Source organism: Erpetoichthys calabaricus, chromosome 6 (assembly GCF_900747795.2).
Source record: "Erpetoichthys calabaricus chromosome 6, fErpCal1.3, whole genome shotgun sequence".
NCBI lineage: Eukaryota > Metazoa > Chordata > Cladistia > Polypteriformes > Polypteridae > Erpetoichthys > Erpetoichthys calabaricus.
The window spans coordinates 73,408,895-73,431,860 of NC_041399.2; the positions used below are offsets into that span (position 1 = coordinate 73,408,895).

Genomic DNA, 22,966 nt, shown 5'->3' on the forward strand with positions numbered 1-22,966 from the left:
TATCAGAAGTGACAATCGGTTTAAAAGATGAAAAAAAGTGCCTCATGTACGGTTTCTTTACAATATGGAAAGTTGTATGCATTTCTCTCTATGAATAGATGCTTGAGAGTCAACATATGAGTTGATAGAAGTATCCATTAATAATCTGCTAAAAGATTAATCATCTCAAAAGTCTGGCAATCTCATCAAATTGGGCATATCAGCTCAGTCAAGTCACTCAGGTTCCGATTCTGTAGTGGGGGCACAACGTAAACCAATTTAAGTCCATGCTATATAGAACATTCTCATACATGTAAAGTAATAAACCATTAAATACTAGGAGGTACTAGTTTTAACCAAATCAGTCCAGTTTCTGTAAAGAAAATCTAAAAAAATGAAATAAGGACAAAAGAAATTCTCATGACCGAAGTACCCCTCGACCTACATTCAAGAGTAGTTGTATCACAAGCAGGTGAAAAGAGCCATATACTGTAGAAATGCACATCTATAACTTGCTACTAATTTAAATGTTAAGTTTTAACTCAAGTTTATTGTCATTTCTACTTAGTACATTGAAATTATCACTTCCAGGTCTCCTCAAAACAGAAGATAATAAAACAGTACCAACAAAAGACGTACACAAAATGTATACACACAGCATGCTTCAAACTCACACACACACTGTATACACATACTATGCACTATACATACTGTTTATGCTGCAGTGTTTGTTCTTATGATTGAGTGCTTAGCAACCTTACAACATAACATACATTGGTAGGAACTGTCCCTAAATCTACTGGTTTGAGTGTCAAAGGTCCAGTACCATTTGCCAGAAACGAGAAAAATGGTTGAGTGGGATTGCTGAGGTCCTTAATTAACCGGTTTGCCCTTTTAAAGCAATGTGTTGTATAGGTTATGAACAGAAGGAATCTGGGTGCCAATAATATTCTAAATCACGTTCAGCAATCTCTGAAGTGCTTTACAATCTTAAACGCAGCAGGTGATATGCCAGGATGTGATGTAGCCAGTGAGGATGGACTATACCATGCACCTGTAGAGTTTTGTGAAAATAGAGAAATATGAGCTGTACTCAAAATGTCTTAGAAAGCAGAGGCGCTGGTGAGCCTTTTTGACAAGGGCCAAAATGTGTTGTGCCCACTCCGGCTAATTGAGTACTGAATTACAGTACCCAGTGAAGTGCCCACATTCAGCATTAAGTGTGGAAGTTGTGATGCTTCCTGTCTGCTCATGCGGAGGTCAGTAAGGAAGTCCAAAATCCAGATGTAGGGTGTGGTGCAGATTCCTAAATTGAGGAATCTGGTGGTCAGCTTTGAAGGCACAACAATGTTAAATGCTGAGCTGCAGTCTATAAACAGGACTCTGCTATAACAGAAAAGCTTTTATCATCTATACTTGTATATGCTAGGATGGTATGGAGGGCAAAGGATATGGCATCATCTCTGGACTAGCAGTAATTACTGTATATGCAAACCGGAGGTGATCATGACTACCTGAAATATTCTGTTTAATGTGTTTCAGCATCAGTCTCTCAAAACACCATCAAAATTGAAGTTTTCATAGGCACATGGACAACGGTTGACTTTTAAAAGCAAAAAGAAAACACAGACTCTGCAATAGATATTATTAAAGATGTCACTGAAGATGCCAGCTAGTTGGTTGCTACTGGTTTTTGAAAGGCATCAAAATTCCACACAGACTGATACTAGTTAATGTCCAAATTCATCCGAAGTCCTCTTTCTGGCTCATACAGAAACAAAGAAGGCTGAATCATAAGGTGCTGCAGGCTACTTGTTATCGAGGTAGAAAGATACAGAAAGTATTAATCTGGTCAGGAATTAAATGTGCAGATGAGACTATTAGGTTTTAGTTTGTAGTCCAGAAGCATCCCAATTACTTCCAAAGCTTGAGGGAATCATTACAGCTACTAAATTCCATCTCTAGTTTACTCTTGTACTGACATTCAGTCACTTACAATACTTTTCTCATATGTTTCCATATCAGTGTTTTGAAATATATCGCTGAATGTTTTCAGTAAATTCCAGATATCAGCTGTGAATCCACAGTTTCTTATTACGAAACAATGCAGATTGATTATATTGGCTCGCATTCATCGATGCATTTTGTTATGTATCCTGTTTTGCTTACTGGATACTCATTCTCGCACTGTACCACTTTTCTCGTGGGCTGCTCTTGTTTTATTCTCTGCTTGTATGCTGCCACCAGGAGAACCTCAGATGATCACAGGTGTGGGCAAAGTAGCCAGCGATAGGCATCTTTCATCAGAATGTAACAGTGATCAAAAGCATTAGCACCCCTTTGTGGTGCAGGCGATAAGCTGATGATACGTAGGATAAAAATTCCTTAAGGTCTGCATTGTTGAGTTTTCTGAAAAACCTAAAAACAAACCAGTTTCTGCAAGTAGCCAGCCTAGCCTGAATTTGGTCTAGTTTATTATCCAGCAACATCATACTGGGCTGAAAAATGCTGGGCAGAGAGGATAGGCTGCTGCAGTGTTTTGCCCTCACTCTGAGCACATACCCTTCCCCCTTATTTCATACTCCTTGTCCAGTTATTCTTAGTAGAGTTAAGCCATTTTTGTTCTCTGGATACATCTGCAGTGCTGTATTTAAACAGGCAAAGTGTCAAATTCTGAATACTTGGTCTGCAATTTAGAGGCATTTGTCAATCATAATAAAATATCACTGCACAAACAACAAAAACAAAATTGCATTAGCTTTGGGATACAATCCTCAGCAAATGTTGGATTACAGGAGTTAACATTTTCAAAAAAATATTTACAGTTATTGTAAAGTTCGCTTAACCAACTACACTCCTAAAAAAAACATGCTCATTGTAAAAATATCTATCCAACATGGAATCCTAATAAAACATAAAATGATCAAAGCTCAGCACTAATTTAAATAAATAACAAAAAGGCTTCACTTAGCCACTACTAAACGCTCTCAAAGCAAGGCTGACACCAAACAAAACTACCTGATGTAGAGAGTTCTTTCACAGTAAACTAGGCACTACAATATTACGCAGTTATATTTTTATGATGCCTATCAATTTCTAATTTAAAAGCATTCATATGATTTACCCATCATTAAAATAGCAGTTAACAGAGCTTAAGTATGGCATAATGTCAGTTTCTGTAGCTTTTGCAAAACCTCAATTTTTCTCTACAACTATTTGAAATAATGTAAATAAAACCTACCCAACTTTGTATTCAAAACCATTCAATTTTTGTAACATGCAACCTGAAAAATCTTAAAATCTTATTTTGCCTGAATATATAGAACATACAAAAATAAATACAAACAAGTAAGTTTATTGTGAAATAATTACAATAAAATAGAACACAAGTCCATCCTCTATCTATCTATCTATCTATCTATCTAAAAGCAAAATCACATTGGGAAACTTCAAAACCAAACATTTTTATTGACAAGTCTATTATTCCCACACCATTTTCTTTTCTTAAGGAAATGAAAATGAGCATACTCTCAGCTTTCTCAGTATGAATAATTAAACAAAACACTTAACACATTTTAATGTACTGTATCTACTCTACGTTTTTAAACAGCACACAAAATCTTGTATTTACTTTACATTTTTACAAATACTTTCAAATTACTAAATATTTCCACTTATAAACAGGCAATATTCATCATGATTACTGCATTAAGTTTTACAAAGTTCTCCTATTGGTTATCTTTCAGAGATTGTTCAGGTTTCACATTATTCTCTACAGATATAGTGGGAAAACCTCTCTGCAGATGATTAGACTAGCTATGTGCAATGACAGCCATTGTAACAAAAAATACTCAGTATTAACCTTCTTGACACTTTTGTCCTCTTGCTCAAGAAATGTACACATTTATTCAATTATCTTGTCTTTACAGCTCTGATCAATCTTTTCACATAACTGTCCAACAAAACTGAGCTCATGTCCAATTTTCTTAATACTTTACAACATTGGTTGTAAATATACCTCAGATCACAACTAGAAAAAAAATACATAGAAATCTCAGTAATTAACATTTCAACCACAACTTCTTGTAATTGTTTTCTTAGTTAGACAACTGTTTTACAGGAAGAAACGGGGGGATGGAACTGCTCCATATAATCATGAGCTCTACAATATGTAAAGTGTGCATTCCAAAATGCAGTAGGAAAAGTAATAGAGTAGTATTTGAGACAACTAAAATGGGGTAGGTGGGTTGGGGGCTACAGGTAGAGGCAGAATTTGCAAATGACAGACACTTCCTACCAACAACACACATTCACTGGAACACAATGAGAATGCTCATATCATTTCAATTCAAGCAGACAAGGCAAAACTAACTTCTTGTAGCTAACAAGCAATGCATTAACAGTATCAAAGGCTAAAACTTATGAGAATTAAATACTGTATGTAATCTTGTCTGATGTATTGAATACATTCAAATATTTAGACTCCAATAACTAATACAAAATTTCTTCACAGGTGGTACAACAGTGTATCGCCCCTTCCTGGACATCCCTCTGATAAACGGGAATTTCACTATCATAGTCTGTTTCCAAGATTTACTGACCACAGTCACAAGGGTATGAAAACAAATACCTACAAGATTTTCCATCTGAATAATGAAAAAGAATATGCTACAGAAAACAAATATTTTTAATTGGGATGTTAAGATTTTTTTATAGCAGAATCATATTTTGAGGAACACATGCTCAAGCCAGACCAATGAAACTTTACAAGAGAGTTAAGTCACAGCCTAAAGTTAAAAATGAGTTAATTAGTAAGAATCTGGTCATCATGCGTCAGAGGCTCTATGAAGGACAAAACAGGAACACGCCTTGAACTGGACATCAGCTTATACAAGGCACTGGCAAACCATGGCCACACGCACACAGTGGATTTTCATACAATTCTGATTCTACATATGATTTGGCAGCATGTTCTGGAACACCTAGCCATGTTAATGTCAATAACTGGATACTACAAAGAAAGCGTCTGATCCAGTAAAGGTGCTTAGAGTAAATGAGATCAATAAAATACCTATGAATAATCAACATGACCCTCTTTTGAGTAGTTGCTCAAAGGAAAGTGCGGCTTTCCATTTTAAAACAAGAGTTGTGTACTTAAGAAACGATTCATCTTATTTGTTTAAAGAAGTTGCAAAAGCCACATGTCTAAAACAAAATACGGAACACTGTCAAGAATTGCGAAAACTGCCTCCAGGTTAAGTTGTTTCAAAGTTGAACGCATGTACTCTGCGGTATTTACTGGTGTGTCTTTGAAAACCACGTGCAAATGGTATATTTGTGCAAACTGAAAACCCTCAGTATGGAAAGAAATGCGTTCCCTGAGCATTCACGCGCATTATCGGCGCACCTTCACCTTTATACAGGATATCCAACCCAGCAAAAACGAGGGCGTGCAAGGCAGTGGCGCTCAAAGCCAACGTGGAAGACGGACGACGCTACGCGTTAAAGGAAAAACAAGTGTCCTCTTCCCGGTGTTATTTTGCAATGAACACAATTGCAAACTCGGAATAGGGTGGGCACAAGTCTGCGGCCAACTCCCGATTGCCAATTCATTCAATCGAAAGAGTGTAACAACCACACACTATGTGTGGGACGATGCAAGGCGCTCGTTAAGGTTTTAATGTCCCCTTTAAGGCCTCTGCTAATCTCAATTTGGAGACGGGACGCGAGGATAATCGCCTGCAAATATAGCCGACTCTCATATCACACGCCAACAGTGCTGAATGAGAGGTTTCTAGTTTAGCGGTGGCCTGTCACCTAAACTGCCACCTCGTGTGTCAAATGCACCAACTGGCACTGCAACGCCTCCCTCTTGGCCGCTTGCTAAACTGCCCGTTCTCGAACTACACCGTCAAATCCTCTGGAGATTAGGGTATCCTTGGCGGCCTGCTCACGGTTCCCTTGCTTCACCCGAGTCCGAGGCTTCCATGCGGCCCACTAACTGTCGCTCCCCTGTTCAAAATGGCGACGGAGGCTTACCCGGAGTAACCGGTGGGGGGCTTTACATTCCTCCCCACTTTCGGGTACCGAGGCCAAGGTAACTGTTGTGTCGTGACAGCTCCTGTAGTCGCTTACCTTTGAATTTGAGATCGTTCGGTGGGTCAAGAATAAGGATTTGCTCCAGTTTGGACATTCTTTTCAATTAATTCTTCACGCCGGGAAGAGTCGCTAAATGTAGTGCCGAAAGTGCAGAGCAACCGATCCCGAGAGCAGTACTGAGTCACTGAACACGCGGGGCCCCGCAAGGACGAGCACACGCGCACAACTCGAAGGGATGCGCAGCAAAGAGGTGTGCACAAGACAACTGGGACGCGCGCCACCGCCTATGCCATAAAGCGTACGCAGACGTCCACGAATGCGTCTAGAGAGGCGGGGCTTCCGTGTACGCGCGTTGAGGAAGAAATAGGCAGCCTGAAAAAGAGATTGGAGAAGCGCGTACTCGTGACAGCCCCAGGAATTACTAGCCCAAGTTAGAAATGGCCTTGTTATAGAGAAAAATAATTACGTGTAATCACGTTTTCTCTGTCATTTATTTTAATTCATGCAGTAACACAGCTAGGATTTGTTTTACAAGGTATTCAAATCGAACGTTACTTTTTATTTATCAGTAAGCTATTTAAATTATTTTCATATCACTGGCAGTTTAAAAATGAGTGTATCACTTCAAATTAAAATATTTATTTCTGTAATTCGAGTAGAGTTGGATTAACAAATTTGCTGCACTGCACAAAGTCAGATTTTATAGTTACTTTTTTCGCTATTGGCTATTCTTACTATTTATTTGAAGTCTTTACACGTTTTGCTCTTATACTCTACGTGCTTTTGTATTTTGCAATGATCAGGATATTCATTTTAGCTGCATTTGAGAGCTGCCCTGTTTCCTGAATACCAAGGCATACATGAGCAAAGAGTTCAACTGAGGGTCACAATGAATTGTAAATTTAATTTTCGGCGTCTGTTTTCTGCTGTGCAGAAAAAAAAAGTAATACAGTGTTGCTTACTTTTGTTGAAAGTCCAGTTTTGCTATTGTAGCAACAGAACTATCAGTAAGGCTCACACTACTTTATAATTTATTTTTGTTTAGATTTCATTTTTGTTGGGTTTGTAATTTAAAGTGCTTTAATGTTATTCACCAAGTGTTAATGAGAGTGTTATATCTTTGCTTCATGGCATACAGCAGGGAGTTTAGCCTCAAGGGAAAAAAGTTTGAGTAAGAGTGCATTGAACATAATAGGCTATGATGATATAGATTCAACTTTAAAATCAGTTAAATGTTTTGGAAAAGTAAACTTTAGGTTTTAATTGTACACTAGAAATATCTTCCTTTTGAGTACAGACAAGTGAACTGACTCACTTTTATAAAATTTTAATAATTATAATAATAATTCTTTGCATTTATATAGAGCTTTTCTCACTACTCAAAGCGCTTTTGTTGTGTGTCACATGGCACTGTGACTATGACTGAGCCAATGAGCCTATGATTTTAACCCACCTTCTCTTCCTGTCTATTAAGTTTTTGCTGAGGTATTTTTAAGACATCTGCCCTTACAAGGAATAAAAGCCATCTTATTGGATTGCTCATTCTATTGTATATTTGGCTGACTCAATTTATAAGATTACTTCATGCAAGTTTAGTAACATGCTCAAGGTCACACATCAATGTAATAGTGACCTCATGGTTTAAAGTTCAATGTCTACAGTATACATTCAGCTGAATTAACAATCCCTCTGAATTGATATAATGTGGGTGTGTTTGTCAGTGTTCCTAACAATGGAACAATGTCCTGTCCAGGAATAGTGTACCTTCCTTGTGTAAAAGTGCTTCCTGGCTTCCATTTTGAAAACCCATCTCCTTGTCTTCAAACAGTGTCACTGAGTATGCAATTCTCTATGTAACTGAAAGAATTCTACTTGATGAACTTTATCGATGCCCCTTAGCAATTCTGAAGAACCTTTCCTCTTTAGGAGTAAAGTCTTTTAATTAACCTGTTGTCACGCCAACACAGACACAGACAGGCAGGAGACAGGTTTTGCCACAGTACACCCATTTATTTACATAATACAATGCCCAAATTACCAGTCCTGCAACACATCACACCATAATTCCACCTTGTTGCCAGTCCTTCTACCTCCACTCCTCCTCTGGCATTTCTCTTCCTCCCGACTCTGGCCAACTAATGGAGTGAGGTGGCTCCTTTTTATAGGGCACCTGGAAGGACTCCACGTGTCCAACGAGGTGTGGCGGAAGAGTGACCAAATAAGGCTCTGGAAAGGTCCATGCACCCCCTGGTGGTGGCCATGAGTTCCAACAGGGTTGAGCTCCCATGCTTATAACCTGTGGCCCCACTTGAAACCAAGGGGGCTGCCCTCTATTGCTCCTGGGGAGAAACTGTCCCGATAATACTCTCACCCCTGGTCCTTCCACACTTTGGGTATCCTGGCCAGGTAAGGATTCCAGCCACCCGCCACACTGTCAAAGTAGAGTATTCCCTTTAGTCTCAGGATGATATGGCTGCAGTTCTCTTTGTGGACTCAGGGCCTGATGGTGAGCAGAACTATAGCACAGTGATCACAACTGTAAACACAACTCCAGATGTGGTTTCAATGGAAATTTCTGGGTTTAACAGAGCATCCATGTTTTTATACAGAGAGATATATTTGCCAGAGCTTGTGGAATAAGTCTTCACTTCCAGCTTACTCATAATTTGGAATAAGCAGGTATATAAAATTGATGGATGAATATATTTTAATAACAAAAAATAGTTCAGGATGCAGCAGTTAGATTAGATGCCACAACTGATCTTTTAATGGAAAAGTATGTCATTTCTGTGACATTCTGAGGTTTCTCTGGTTAAGGAACAGGAAAGGCATATGGCATACATAGCTATGCAGGGTAGACTTTACCATTTTTTGGTACATCTCTTTAAACCAGTTCTTAAATTTGACCAAAACACAATTCTAACAAACATCCCAGCATCATCACAAAAGGAGACACATACCTGTTCTACCTGAAGTCCACTTATCCAGTCCAGGATCACAGTGAGCAGGTGTTTGTGTAAATCCTATGGGAATAAAACACTCTGTCTGGTAGATAGGTAGGTCCAAGTACTAAGCAGAAGTATCATTTTATAAAAATGAAATATCTTTATATTGAAAATAATTGTATTGCAAATTTTAAACAATCATTTAATTGAGCTTCTCCTCCTCGAGCCGCCACCTTATCGTGGTGGATGGGTTTACGTGTCCCAGTGATCCTAGGAGCTCTGTTGTCGGGGGCTTTATGCCCCTGGTAGGGTCACCCAAGGCAAACTGGTCCTAGGTGAGGGACAAGACAAAGAGCGGTTCAGAAAACCTACTATGTAGAATAAAAACTTTGACGGCGTTTTCCCTCGCCCAGATGCGGGTCACCGGGGCCCCCCTCTGGAGCCAGGCTTGGAGGTGGGGCTCGGTGGCAAGTGCCTGGTGGCCAGGCCTACACCCATGGGGCTCAGCCGGACACAGCCCGAAGAGGTAACGTGGGTCCCCCTTCCCATGGGCTCACCACCTGTAGGAGGGGCCAAGGAGGTTGGGTGCTGTGTGAGTCGGGTGGTGGCTGAAGGCGGGGACCTTGGTGATCCTATCCTCAGCTACAGAAGCTGGCTCTTGGGACGGGGAATGTCACCTCTCTGAAGGGGAAGGAGCCTGAGCTAGTGTGTGAGGTCGAGAGGTTCCGGCTAGATATAGTTGGGCTCACCTCGACGTACAGTGTGGACTCTGGAACCAATCTCCTTGAGAGGGGCTGGACTCTCTACCACTCTGCAGTTGCTCCTGGTGAGAGTCGCCGAGCGGGTGTGGGCATACTTATTGTCCCCCGACTTGGAGCCTGTTCATTGGGGTTCACTCCAGTGGACGAGAGGGTAGCCTCCCTCCGCCTTCGGATGGGGGGACGGGTCCTAACTGTTGTTTGCGCATATGCAAACCACCCTTTTTGGAGTCCCTGGAGGGGGTGCCAGAGGGCACACCTTCTGGGGACTCCCTCATTCTGCTGGGAGACTTCAGTGCTCATGTGGGCAATGACAGTGAGACCTGGAAGGGCGTGATTGGGAGGAATGGCCCCCCCAATCTGAACCGAGCGGTGTTTTGTTATTGGACTTCTGTGCTCATCACGGATTGTCCATAACGAACACCATGTTCAAGCATAGGGGTGTCCATACGTGCACCTGGCACCAGGACTCCCTAGGCCTCAGTTCGATGATTGACTTCGTGGTCGTTTCGTCGGACTTGCAGCCACATGTCATGGACACTCAGGCAAAGAGAGGGGCGGAGCTGTCAACTGATCACCACCTGGTGGTTAGTTGGTTTCGATGGTGGGGGAAGATGCCATTCAGGCCTGGTAGGCCCAAACGTATTGTGAGGGTCTGCTGGGAACGTCTGGCAGAGTCCCCTGTCAGAAGTAGCTTCAACTCCCACCTCCGGCAGAACTTTGACCACGTCCCGAGGGAGGTGGGGGACATTGAGTCTGAATGGGCCATGTTCTGTACCTCTATTGTTGAGGCAGCTGACCGGAGCTGTGGCCAGAAGGTGGTCGGTGCCTGTCGTGCCGGCAATCCCCAAACCCTTTGGTGGACACCGGCGGTGAGGGATGCCGTCAAGCTGAAGAAGGAGTCCTACAGGACCCTTTTGTCCTGTGGGACTCCGGAGGCATCTAATAGGTACCGGCTTGCCAAGCGGAATGTGGCTTCGGTGGTTGCTGAGGCAAAAACTTGGGCATGGGAGGAGCTTAGGGAGGCCATGGAGAACGACTTCTGGACAGCTTCGAGGAGATTCTGGTCCACCATCCGGCATCTCAGGAGGGGAAAGTGATGCAGTGTCAACACTGTGTATGGTGGGGATGGTGCACTGCTGACCTTGACTCGGGATGTTGTGGGTCGGTGGGGGGAGTACTTCGAAGACCTCCTCAAACCTACTAACATGCCTTCCAATGAGGAAGCAGAGCCTGGGGACTCGGAGGTGGGCCCTCCCATCTCTGGGACTGAGGTCACCAAGGTGGTCAAAAACCTCCTTGGTGGCAGGGCCCCGGGGGTGGATGAGATACGCCCGGAGTTTCATAAGGCTCTGGATGTTGTAGGACTGTCTTGGTTGACACGCCTCTGCAACATCGCAACATCGAGGGACAGTGGCTCTGGATTGGCAGACCGGGGTGGTGGTCCCCCTCTTTTAAGAAGGGGACCAGAGGTATGTTCTAACTACAGAGGGATCACACTCCTCAGCCTCCCTGGAAATGTCTATTCAGGGGTCCTGGAGAGGAGGGTCCATCAGATAGTCGAACCTCAGATTCAGGAGGAACAATGTGCTTTTCATCCTAGTCACAGAACAGTGGATCAGCTGTACACCCTTGGCAGGGTCCTGGAGGGTGCATGGTAGTTTGCCCAACCAGTCTACATGTGTTTTGTGGACTTGGAAAAAGCATTCGACTATGTCCCTCAGGGATTCCTGTGGGGGGTGCTCCGAGAGTATGGGGTACAGGACCCCCTGATAAGGGCTGTTCAGTCCCTGTACAACCGGTGTCAGAACTTGGTCCGCATTGCCGGCAGTAAGTGGAACCCGTTTCCGGTGAGAGTTGGACTCCGCCAGGTCTGCCCTTTGTCACCGATTCTGTTCATAACTTTTTTGAACAAATTTCTAGGCCTTGATCTTCAGCTCTCTCTGAAGCAGTTCACAGGCGAGTGTGAAGTGGCTGGGATGGGAATCAGCACCTCCAAATCTGAGACCATGGTCCTCAGCCGGAAAAGGGTGGAGTGCCCTCTCAGGGCTGGGAGCAAGATCCTGCCCCAAGTGGAGGAGTTCAAGTATCTCTTGAGTCTTGTTCACAAGTGAGGGAAGAATGGAGCGGGAGATCGACAGGTGGATCGGTGCATCGTCCAGAGTGATGTGGGCTCTGCATCGGTCTGTCGCGGCAAAAAAGGAGCTGAGCCGTAAGGCAAAGCTCTCAATTTACCGGTTGATCTACGTTCCTACCCTAACCTATGGTCATGAGCTGTGGGTAGTGACCGAAAGAACGAGATCACAAATACAAGCACCTGATGTGAGTTTCCTCCGCAGGGTGTCTGGGCTTTCCCTTAAAGATAGGGTGAGAAGCTTGGTCATCTGGGAGGAGCTCAGAGTAAAGCCACTACTCCTCCGCATCAAGAGGAGTCAGACGAGGTGGCTCGGGCATCTGATCAGTATGCCTCCTGGACGCCTCTCTGGTGAGGTGTTCCAGGCACGTCTAACCAGGAGGAGGCCACGGAGAAGACCCAGGACACAGTGGAGGGACTATGTCTTTTGGCTGGCCTGGGAGTGCCTCGGGATTCCCCCGGAAGAGCTAGTAAAAGTGGCCAGGGAGAGAGAAGTCTGGGCATCTCTGCTCAAGCTGCTGCCCCCGTGACTCGATCTCGGATAAGCGGAAGTGGATGAATGGATGGATGGATGGATGGATTAATTGAGCCTACAGGCTTTCAACACTATTATATTTTAGCACACTGGTTTCCATATTATACCTTTATTTCACATTTTGAACAGTAGATGGCTCAGGTAATTGTTGATATATCAAACATTTGTAAAGCCACAATATCAACAGGAACCTGTTAAAAGATGAACGATTAACATATTTTTTATGTCTCTCTCATGTCCCCAAAACTACCATTTCTTCTACAACAGACATTAACATACTTAAAATACATAAATAGATCTAATCTCTTTAAAATCCTGAAAATTCCTGTATGCTCAAAATAGGATATTCACATTTTAGATGTAAGAATTAAATGATCTCACAATCTTCAAAATATCAAACACACTCCTGAAATGTCCAGAAACATTCTGAAGATAACCAGTTTGACTTCTAAATCTAAACTGAAGACCATCTATTCAAACTCAATTTAATCCAGATTTACCAGGTGCAACAATAATCCAAAAATTAAGAAAGTATTAAAACCCAAATTACCTCACTTATGTTAATACACATCATTAACTGAAAAGGATTGCACCACTACACAGTATATGCTTATACTCTAATAGAATTAAATATATTGTAATTGTGTTAGATAATACCAAAAAGAACAATGGAAACAGTCCAACTGACAGAGCCATCAACATTCATACAAACCATCATTCTTAAATCAAGAAATGTAATAAAAGCATATGTGAAACAGAGGTTGGGTGGTCGTTCTTTTTCAGTATTGCAGCACTGTGCAGTGCATGTCAGCACTGACTCATTGGATTATTGTATTTTGAATTGCTCTTTTATGAAGTTTGCTATCCTAAAAATGACGGTTTACTTTTGCCACATTAGGATTGTAACTGTGGCATGATTGCTCTTTTTATAGACAAGCCGCTCATTTAAATAATGGAATGCCAGCTCATGCTACTCCTGCTGCTGTCTAAGTGCTGATACTGGTCTTCTTCCTGATTTCTCTTGCAGACACAGGAGTCTGAGCTGCTACAATATAAAGACATCTTCATGCTTCAGCCAGGAAACAACCACGAAATGCCATTATGGAAGTAGGTACAATTGCATCCCTGCCAAGACAGGGGGAAACAACCTGTCAGGACCACATGTTCCCTGATACGTTAGAAGGCAACATCCCTGGGCTAGAATTCCCACATGGACACCTGAAAAGAATGCTTGGACTTGTAGTCCCATGGCGCAGCCCTGTTGGTTTTTAATGGGTGCCACTGGGGGAGCTGCTTGGACTAGTCACCTGTACTTTTTAAGATTTCTGTTTCACCCAGAAATCATTCCATTAGACTATCCCCTAGCACCAGAAGTACTCCTGGGTCCAAAATAAATGAAGCTGCTCATCCTCATCTAAGCCAATTGGAGTCAGGTGGAAGAAGGTAAAAGCTCACCTGGATAAGTGGAAGGAGATAGAAGAACACAACTGTGGTATTTGTGATCTTCAAAGTATTTTTTATAAGGTATTTGTACAAATAAATCTTCTTATTGTACTGGGATTTGTGCTGTGGTGGTTGTGTCTGAGGTGTGGGGTGCTGCCACACCTCCTAGTGGTCACAGTTGATTTAAGCATGACTGCAGCAGGTCTCAGTTTATGAATGATGGTTTGTATGATGTGGTGGATTGTTAGAGTCATCATCCAGTTGGAGTCTAATGATCACCTCCTTGAACTTTATTCAGTAGATGACAGTAGTGTATTGATAGAGGAAAAGGTGTAGAATGATGGCACCAAGAGTGATTGCCAATTGATTTGGAGTGAGCAATGCACATATTGTTTGGTCAGTTTATAAGATTATGGTGAATAGAGTCTCCAAGATCTGAATGAGGAGAGCAGATATTTTCATATTTCTGTGCAACACCTTTTATAATGTCTGCATCAGAATTGCAAAACACTGAATCTTTTCCCTTACCACCTTTGGAAATTTATTGATAGAGGGACGTAATTGTTTTCTTTTATGAGTGGAGATTTACTAATCTTTTTTCCCTTTGCTGTTTTAATTTTGTATATCTGTTTCAGTACAATTTACTGGCATCATTAACCACTGGTCACCAAATTAACAAAGCAATGTATGCTACGTAGGCTACCCAATGTGCTGCTCAAATAAACAAAGAATCAACAACCTTCTCTGTACATCAGCCTTACATCCTTCAGTATAACATGGCTCCTTCAGCAGCTCCCACACTCCTGATCCTCATACTTAAAAGTACCCATAGCCCTACATTTCCTATGTATACTGCAGTGCCTGCTCATTTATTCTGTTGCCCCAATCTAAACAGATACCAGCCAATTTGCTGACACAGCCCCATAATCCTGCCATATCCCTTTGTAAGTGAGACTGCACTTTTATTACATTAACAGCAGTTATTCATAGATACATCAGGTATTACAGGGCATTAGAAAAATCATCACAGTAAAGAAAATAAGTGAATTATAGAATAATTTAAAAAAAATAAATTGGATAACTTTTTAAATAAAGGGGGGAAAGCAAACATCCTGTATTGTTTATTCCAGGATATTTCACATGTTGCATATTTGACTAAAGCAAAGCCAAGCAAAATGACACCTTTTATTGGCTAACTAGAAAGATTACAATATGCAAGCTTTCGAGGCAACTCAGGCCCCTTCTTCAGGCAAGATGACTAAAGCAAGCTATCCAGGTGAGTACAGAGACTTACTCATGAATTTTCCAATAACAGGATGATGTTGGTGATACATTGTCATACATTGATGTACCAACAAGACAGTGTATGTAACAAAATGCATAGTGCATTGCCAGCATAATTAAATTTGTTGATAAATTAGTCTGAAATAAAATAGACAAAATTAAAGATTTTTTTTAGGAAAAAGTTGCAGCTGATGTATTGGACTCACAAAACACATAACAATTCTTCAGCCACTACACAGTATAAATAGTGGATTTGCATTGTTTTGTTTTTACAAATTGTCTTCTGTAATAATTCAAGTCTAGGTTTACAGCATAATCCCATCCATATACTGGTCACTTGCATACTTCAAATCTTTGATGTATGTAGTATCAGCCATTTAACTGTAATACTGTATATAATGGCTCAACTAAAGAAATTTTGTCCTGCTGACTTTAAGTTAGTTCAGTTTTGACCTTTCTGTCTAACACAACTGTGTTCTGAGGAGCTATATTATGAGCAGAAAAATGACCCTGTATCCTTATCCATGGCTGGATTGTTTTTTAATGTGTGTGGTTTTCACTTACTGCACATGACTCTTAAGCAGTGGAGTGTCTCTAACTTATCATACACACTGGCATTTTACATTAAATGTTTAGAGGTGTGGTATATGTAAAGCCAGGATAATGTCTAAGAGAATGCAATGCCAAAGAGAAGAGATTTACTACAGAAAAAAATACACGGAAAGTGTAAAAAAAATGAAACATCCTTGTGAGAGCAGGGGGATATGATGAGCATGGCATGCCTCCTGAGGCCTTCCAGCACAGATCTTCTGTGGGTCAAACTGGGCATTACCCTACTTTGTTAGAAAACAGAACAGACTTAACAAAGATCCAGAAAGCCAGTTTCCTTGTCCCTGTCTGCATTCTGTTTTTAGTTCCTGAAAAATCTTGTGGCTCTACCTGCACTTTACCAGCTTGATTTCTGAGTTTTATCTCTTAACAAGAAGTGTTAATCAAGGATGAGTTAACATGTCTGCAGAGACTCCTTCTAGCAAAAGGGCCGTTAAAAATGGACAAATCATTTTAACTTTGTAACCATAAGATTAACAACCTGATGGATAAAATAGGCAAGTGATTAGTTTGGCAAAAAGATTGTTAACATGGACAGACTGGAGTGTAAAGGAGGTTAACTAATATAGTCTGGTTCAAAATCATTAAAAAGTTTATAGGTTAACTACTGGTTCCTGCGCTAAATTCTAGAAAATTCAAAGATACAGCAAAGATTGAACAGATGAAGTATAAAGTACTTGCTGCTGTAAGTCCAAGTGAGAACTCTTGCAGCAGTCTCTTTACAAATTGGAACTAAGATAACATAATAATTGTTGGTTCTCTTTGCATTAATTTTCCTGCCTTTGATCTCTTATTTAAACTTACATTTAATTGCAGTACTCGAATAGTACTCATGGGGAAAAAGTGTATGAATTGAATATTTCCTCTTATTTGATAATTCAATAAGATTTATATTAAAAAGGGCTGAATTAGCTGTATTCTTGGTTATTTTCCAGATAGGCTCAATATATATTATATGATTCACAATGCTGAATTTTAGTTTGTGCAAATGGTGTCACAAATGCATGAATGGGAGACAACTTCGGGGCTTATTATCCTGTAATTCCACTCCATGTTGAGGGTTGTTAAATCTTAATGTCCCTAGTTTTTAATTTCCCTCAAAGTAACAGATCCACTGCACAAAGAACAGTGACATCACTTTCAGTTCAACTTCTTTAGTACCAGCCCTTCCTCCTGGGCCAATATAAATAGCACATCATCACCAGCAGCTCAGTGTCAGGAAAGACCTCACCTGAAGAAGACACGATATTGCAGTGCTAGCTGTAGTTCTTGTTTTTGTAACCAACGTTTTTTGCTGTTTATTCAATTAATTAAATAGGTTTCACCTTTGGTTCCCCAACTCATTATGGTTGTCTTGACTTTTTATTATAGTGGCATAGTTGACAGGATTTTCACGGGAAATGTTGGATCTAGTAGACTTGACAATGGTGGTGGTGGCCCAATCAGAACAGCTTCAAGCTCCCTGGGTCAGGTCACCAACCAAAAGATTAACTTTGCAGAATCGAAGGTTTGAAGGACACCAAGGCAGGCTCTGTCGGAAGAATGCACATTTGGACCATCTCAGGTACTTGTTCTGCTTTGACCGAAGGAAGCTCAACTCTTAATATTTGGGCACATAGCCACTAGACATCATTGAGAATGAGTGGACTGAGCAAATACTGTATTATTGCACCATTCCTGAGTGTGTGAACTCCTAGAAATTGAGCAATAAAGTATACAGAAACTGGAAAATGGCTCCAAACTTGTTATGTTTTGCTATTTTCTTTACTTTACATTTCAAAATTGATCTTTTTGTTACATTGCACTCTTTCTGTTTTAAGTAACAGTTTTTCTTTATGCAAAATAATGGATGAAGCACTGCGCCAAGCTTGATACTGTCTGTTTTTATTGAGACTTTGAAACCAATTAATTTTTAAGTATACAAAAAACAAAGTGAGGTATGTAGGGCACCCCAAGGTTATCATCATCCTGTCCAGCCACTTTCACACATTCTTTTCCCATTTAGTTTTCTTTACCTTTACAGTATTATTTCCTTTATGAAAGCTTGCTGGTCCGAGCTCGTTCCTACTTTATTCTCTCCTTTGGGACTGTTACCTACCTACAGTGTATTCATGGATTGATAGATTCTCTATTTTCCGCTCATGTAATTTTTTAGTTTAAAAGTGCATTACTTCTAGTTCCACTGTAATTTAATGTATTTATTCATCTGTTTTCTTTTTTTTATTTATTAATTTTTATTGTAATAATTCCATACAAATAGATCAATTTATAACAAAACAAAATTGAAGACAAATCAAACCCCACCCCTGAGAAGGAGAGCTTAGCCAAAGGAGAATTGCTTAGGGCTTTTTAATAAGGCAACAATAAACAAAAGAAAGGGAGAAATATATATAGGTAAATAAGAAATGGAGAAAGGAATTAAATGCGGTAGTAGCTATTTCTCTTATTCTAAAATAATATTGATTAGATCCTACCAGGTTTTGAAAAAAGTTTGTACAGATCCTCTAACTGAGAATTAGATTTTTTCCAATTTCAAATAATATAAAACATCGGTTTCCCACTGACTTATCAGAGGAGAGTTAGGATTCTTCCAATTTAACAGAATAAGTCTGCGTGCCAAAAGTGTAGTGAATGCAATCACCGTTTGCTTGTCCTTCTCCACTTCAAGTCCGTCTGGAAGAACACCAAACACAGCTGTTAATGGGTTAGGAGGGATTGTGATACCAACGCTGTCTGAGAGGCACTTAAAAATTTTGGTCCAAAATGATGTTAGTTTGGTGCAGGCCCAGAACATGTGACCCAGTGAGGCAGGAGCTTGGTTGCAGCGTTCGCAGGTTGGATCTTGCCCTGGAAACATTTTGGACAGTTTTAAGCGAGACAGATGAGCTCGATATATAATTTTTAGTTGAACAATTCTTTGCTTTGCTACCTTCCACTACTTTTCTGATATATTGATTAAGAGATCTTCTTCCCAATGTCCTCTTGAATCTTTGAAAGGTAGGGACTCTAATAGGATTTTATATAATGCGGAAATGGTGTTTAATTCCTTGAAATTGAGCAGTATTTTTTCCAGCATTGTGGAGGGTACGAGGTGAGGAAAATCGGGCAGTTTCTGTTTAACAAAATTTCTAATTTGAAGATAGTGATAGAAATGTGTAGCTGGGAGGTTGAATTTTGAACGTAATTGTTGAAAAGATGCAAATATGTTGTCTATATAAAGATCTCTGAGCAGTTTAATCCCAAAACTTTTCCAGGTATTAAAAACTGGATATGTTTGCGAGGGTTGAAAGAGGTGGTTCTCTTGCAGAGGTGCCACAGATAAAAGATTTTCCATCTTAAAATGCTTTCTAAGTTGGTTCCATATTCTGAGTGAGTAAAGCACAATTGGGTTATTAGTATATTTGCGAAAACTTGCATTTATTGGAGAGCAGAGCAGGGAGTATAAAGAAGTGCTACAGGATTTTACTTCTTAATAAAGTATCTATCTATCTATCTATCTATCTATCTATCTATCTATCTATCTATCTATCTATCTATCTATCTATCTATCTATCTATCTATCTATCTATCTATTGCACCTGTGTACACCATACACCAAGCCTGTGTATGTTCATATATTTGTGTCCAGGTTTTTATGGCTTGTATGTTTGCTGCCCAGTAATAAAACTGAAAATTAGGTAAAGCCATGCCACCTTCTGCCTGAGGTCTTTGTAGGGTCACTCTTCGGATACGTGGGTGTTTTGAGTTTCAAATGAATGAGGTTATTGTTGAATCTAACTGTTTAAAAAACGATTTATTGATATATTTTGGAATGTTTTGAAGTAAAAAAAGAAGTTTAGGAAGGATATTCATCTTAACAACGTTAATTCTTCCGGCTAGAGTGAGATGAAGGGTTGACCATCTATGCAAATCTTGCTTAATTTTTTCCATACAGACGGCAACATTTTGTTGATAAAGAGCTTTATGTTTACTTGTGATATTTACCCCTAGGTATTTAAAATGATCTGCTATGGTAAAAGGTAGGGTGACCAATCTAATATTATATGCTTGTGAATTCACTGGAAAGAGTATACTTTTATTCAGATTAATTCTAAGACCAGATATCTTTTGAAATTCTGTTAGTGCTGTTAAAACTGCAGGGACAGTGTTTTCTGGGTCTGATATATATAAAACCATATCATCTGCATATAGAGAAATTTTCTGTTCCATTCCTTCTCTGATAATCCCCTTTATCTGATAAGAATTTCGACAGTGAACCGCCAGTGGTTCAATGGCGATTGCAAACAGCAGTGGCGACAAGGGACATCCTTGTCTGGTACCACGTTCTAGCTTAAAGTAGTCTGAACAAATGTTATTAATACAAACTGAAGCTTCTGGATTGGTATACAGTAGTTTGATCCATGCACACATATTCGGGCCAAACCCAAATTTCTCCAATATAGTGAAAAGGTAGTTCCATTCAATTATATCAAATGCTTTTTCTGCGTCTAATGATAGTAATATCTCTGGGGTGTTTGATTTTGCTGGTGAATATAAAACATTAAACAAGCGTCAGAGATTGGAAGATAGGTGTCGGCCTTTAATAAATTCAGTTTGATCATGTGATATTACCGAGGGCAGCACTTTCTCCATCCTTCTAGCTAGAATTTTTGAGAGTATCTTAACATCATTATTCAGGAGTGAAATTGGTCTGTATGATGCACATTGTAACAAGTCCTTATTTTGTTTAGGAAAGATGGTGATTAATGCTTGACGAAATGTTTGAGGTAGTATTTAGTTGTCTCTAGCTTCTGTAAATGTTGCCAATAAGAGGGGAGCTAGCTGAGTAGTGAATTTCTTATAAAATTCTACGGGGTAACCATCAGGGCCTGCTGATTTCCCGCTTTGAAGTGACTTTATAGCATCTAGTAATTCTGTTAGCGTCAGAGGTTTATCCAGTTCCTCAGCACTTAAAGCATCTATTTGTGGTGTCTGTAATGTATCCAGAAATGCATTAGATTGTGTGTTGTCTTCTTTGAGCTCAGTAGAATATAAGGATCTATAATAATTAAAGGCAAAGCCCTCACTGACTGACTGACTCACTGACTGACTGACTCACTCATCACTAATTGTCCAACTTCCCATGTAGGTGGAAGGCTGAAATTTGGCAGGCTCATTCCTTACAGCTTACTTACAAAAGTTAGGCAGGTTTCATTTCGAAATTCAAAGCGTAACGGTCATAACTGGAACCTGTTTTTTGTCCATATACTCTAATGGAGGAGGCGGAGTCACGTATCGCGTCATCACGTATTACGCCTCCTACGTAATCACGTGAAGTGAAAACAAGGAAGAGATTTACAGCACGAGTCAAATGCGGAAACGAAGGTAAATGACGTTAATTGTTGAGTGTCTTTTAATACTGTGTAAGCATACATACTAACACATGTGCAATTAAACATGTGCATTTACAGGGTGATTTCTCAGGCTTAAAAGCTCGCCTTTTATTAAAAAGGTAAATGCTAACTGTTTTCATTCTGAAGGGCACAAACCACGTTAGATTTCATGCTCAAGAGTAAGCTCAGCACACAGCTTGGTCATATTACAACCGGAAGGGCGAACTGACAATATGGTATACAAAGAGATCCTTAAGAAATAATTATTGATTCATTTTCCCTCAGTTTAAAAAGGTTTACTTTTCTTCTTAATAAAAATTTTAAAGCAGTACTTCGCCGCTGCCAAGCGCGGGTATTTTGATATATATCAAAATATATCGCGTCATCACGCCTCCCATGTAAGCACGTGAACTGATCCGCTGCCGTTTGCAATGCCATATTCGCGAGATACAAGTTTAATGACAAGACACGAGGTATAAACGACAGTTTGGATCACTTTGTGACAGAGTTAAAATTGCTGTAGCCAGAAACTTTTAACTGCCAAGTCTTAGCTAACATTAAATAAACCCGTGGACATCGCAACATCACACAAGACAGCGGCTCACGTGAAGTGACTGAACGCAGCAGGAGTGATCACTTCAATGAATCAAACCTATTCAAAAAACACATTTCACAATTGATAAGGTACGAAAACAATAGATAGATAGATAGATAGATAGATAGATAGATAGATAGATAGATAGATAGATAGATAGATAGATAGATAGATAGATAGATAGATAGATAGATAGATAGATAGATAGATAGATAGATAGATAGATAGATAGATAGATAGATACTTTATTAATCCCAATGGGAAATTCACAATATGAAACCGATTGTGGATTTCCGTACAGCCACTGAAACTTTGTGACGGCACGAGACTTCAGGTCACGTGTCTGCAAAAGAACCTCATTCAGGCAACTATTTTTACTGGCAGTGGCTCAGAGGAGAGAGTTTTTATTCCTCGCATCCCCGTTATACCCTCTGATCTCCCATTTCAATTCAAACGCCTCCAATTTACACTAAGGCTCTGCTTCGCAATGACAATTAATAAGTCTCCGTTGTTGAGTGTCTTTTAATACTGTGTAAGCATAGATATTAACACATGTGCAATTAAACGTGTGCATTTACGGGGTGATTTCTCAGGCTTAAAAGCTTGCCTTTTATTAAAAAGGTGAATGCAAACTGTTTTCATTCTGAAGGGCACAAACCACGTTAGATTTCATGCTCAAGTGTAAGCTCAGCACACATCTTGGTCATATTAGAACCGGAAGGGCGAACTGACAACATGGTATACAAAGAGATCCTTAAGAAATAATTATTGATTCATTTTCCCTCAGTTTAAAAAGGTTTACTTTTCTTCTTAATAAAAATTTTAAAGCAGTACTTCGCCGCTGCCAAGCGCGGGTATTTTGATATATATCAAAATATATCGCGTCATCACGCCTCCCATGTAAGCACGTGAACTGACCCGCTGCCGTTTGCAATGCCATATTCGTGAGATACAAGTTTAATGAGAAGACACGAGGTTTAAACGACAGTTTGGATCACTTTGTGACAGAGTTAAAATTGCTGTAGCGAGAAACTTTTAACTGCCGGGTCTTAGCTAACATTAAATAAACCCGTGGACATCGCAACATCACACAAGAGAGCGGCTCACGTGAAGTGACTGAACGCAGCAGGAGTGATCACTTCGATGAATCAAACCTGTTCAAAAAACACATTACACAATTGCTAACGTGCGAAAACAATATGAAACCGATTGT

General features: G+C 40.2%; 1 protein-coding gene and 1 long non-coding RNA gene across 2 annotated transcripts in view; both read right to left on the reverse strand.

Moving 5' to 3' along the window:
• Window positions 1-6,362, reverse strand: part of LOC114653401 (vesicle-associated membrane protein-associated protein A-like) — a 56,147-nt gene extending 49,785 nt beyond the window's left edge. Inside the window, exon 1 of the mRNA XM_028803694.2 lies at window positions 6,115-6,362. Coding sequence (XP_028659527.1) covers window positions 6,115-6,172 — 58 coding nt within the window. The 5' untranslated portion in view covers window positions 6,173-6,362. The remainder of the gene's footprint in view (window positions 1-6,114) is intronic.
• LOC127528365 (uncharacterized) overlaps window positions 1-22,966 on the reverse strand; it is a 167,818-nt gene that overhangs the window by 125,851 nt on the left and 19,001 nt on the right. The window lies entirely within an intron of this gene.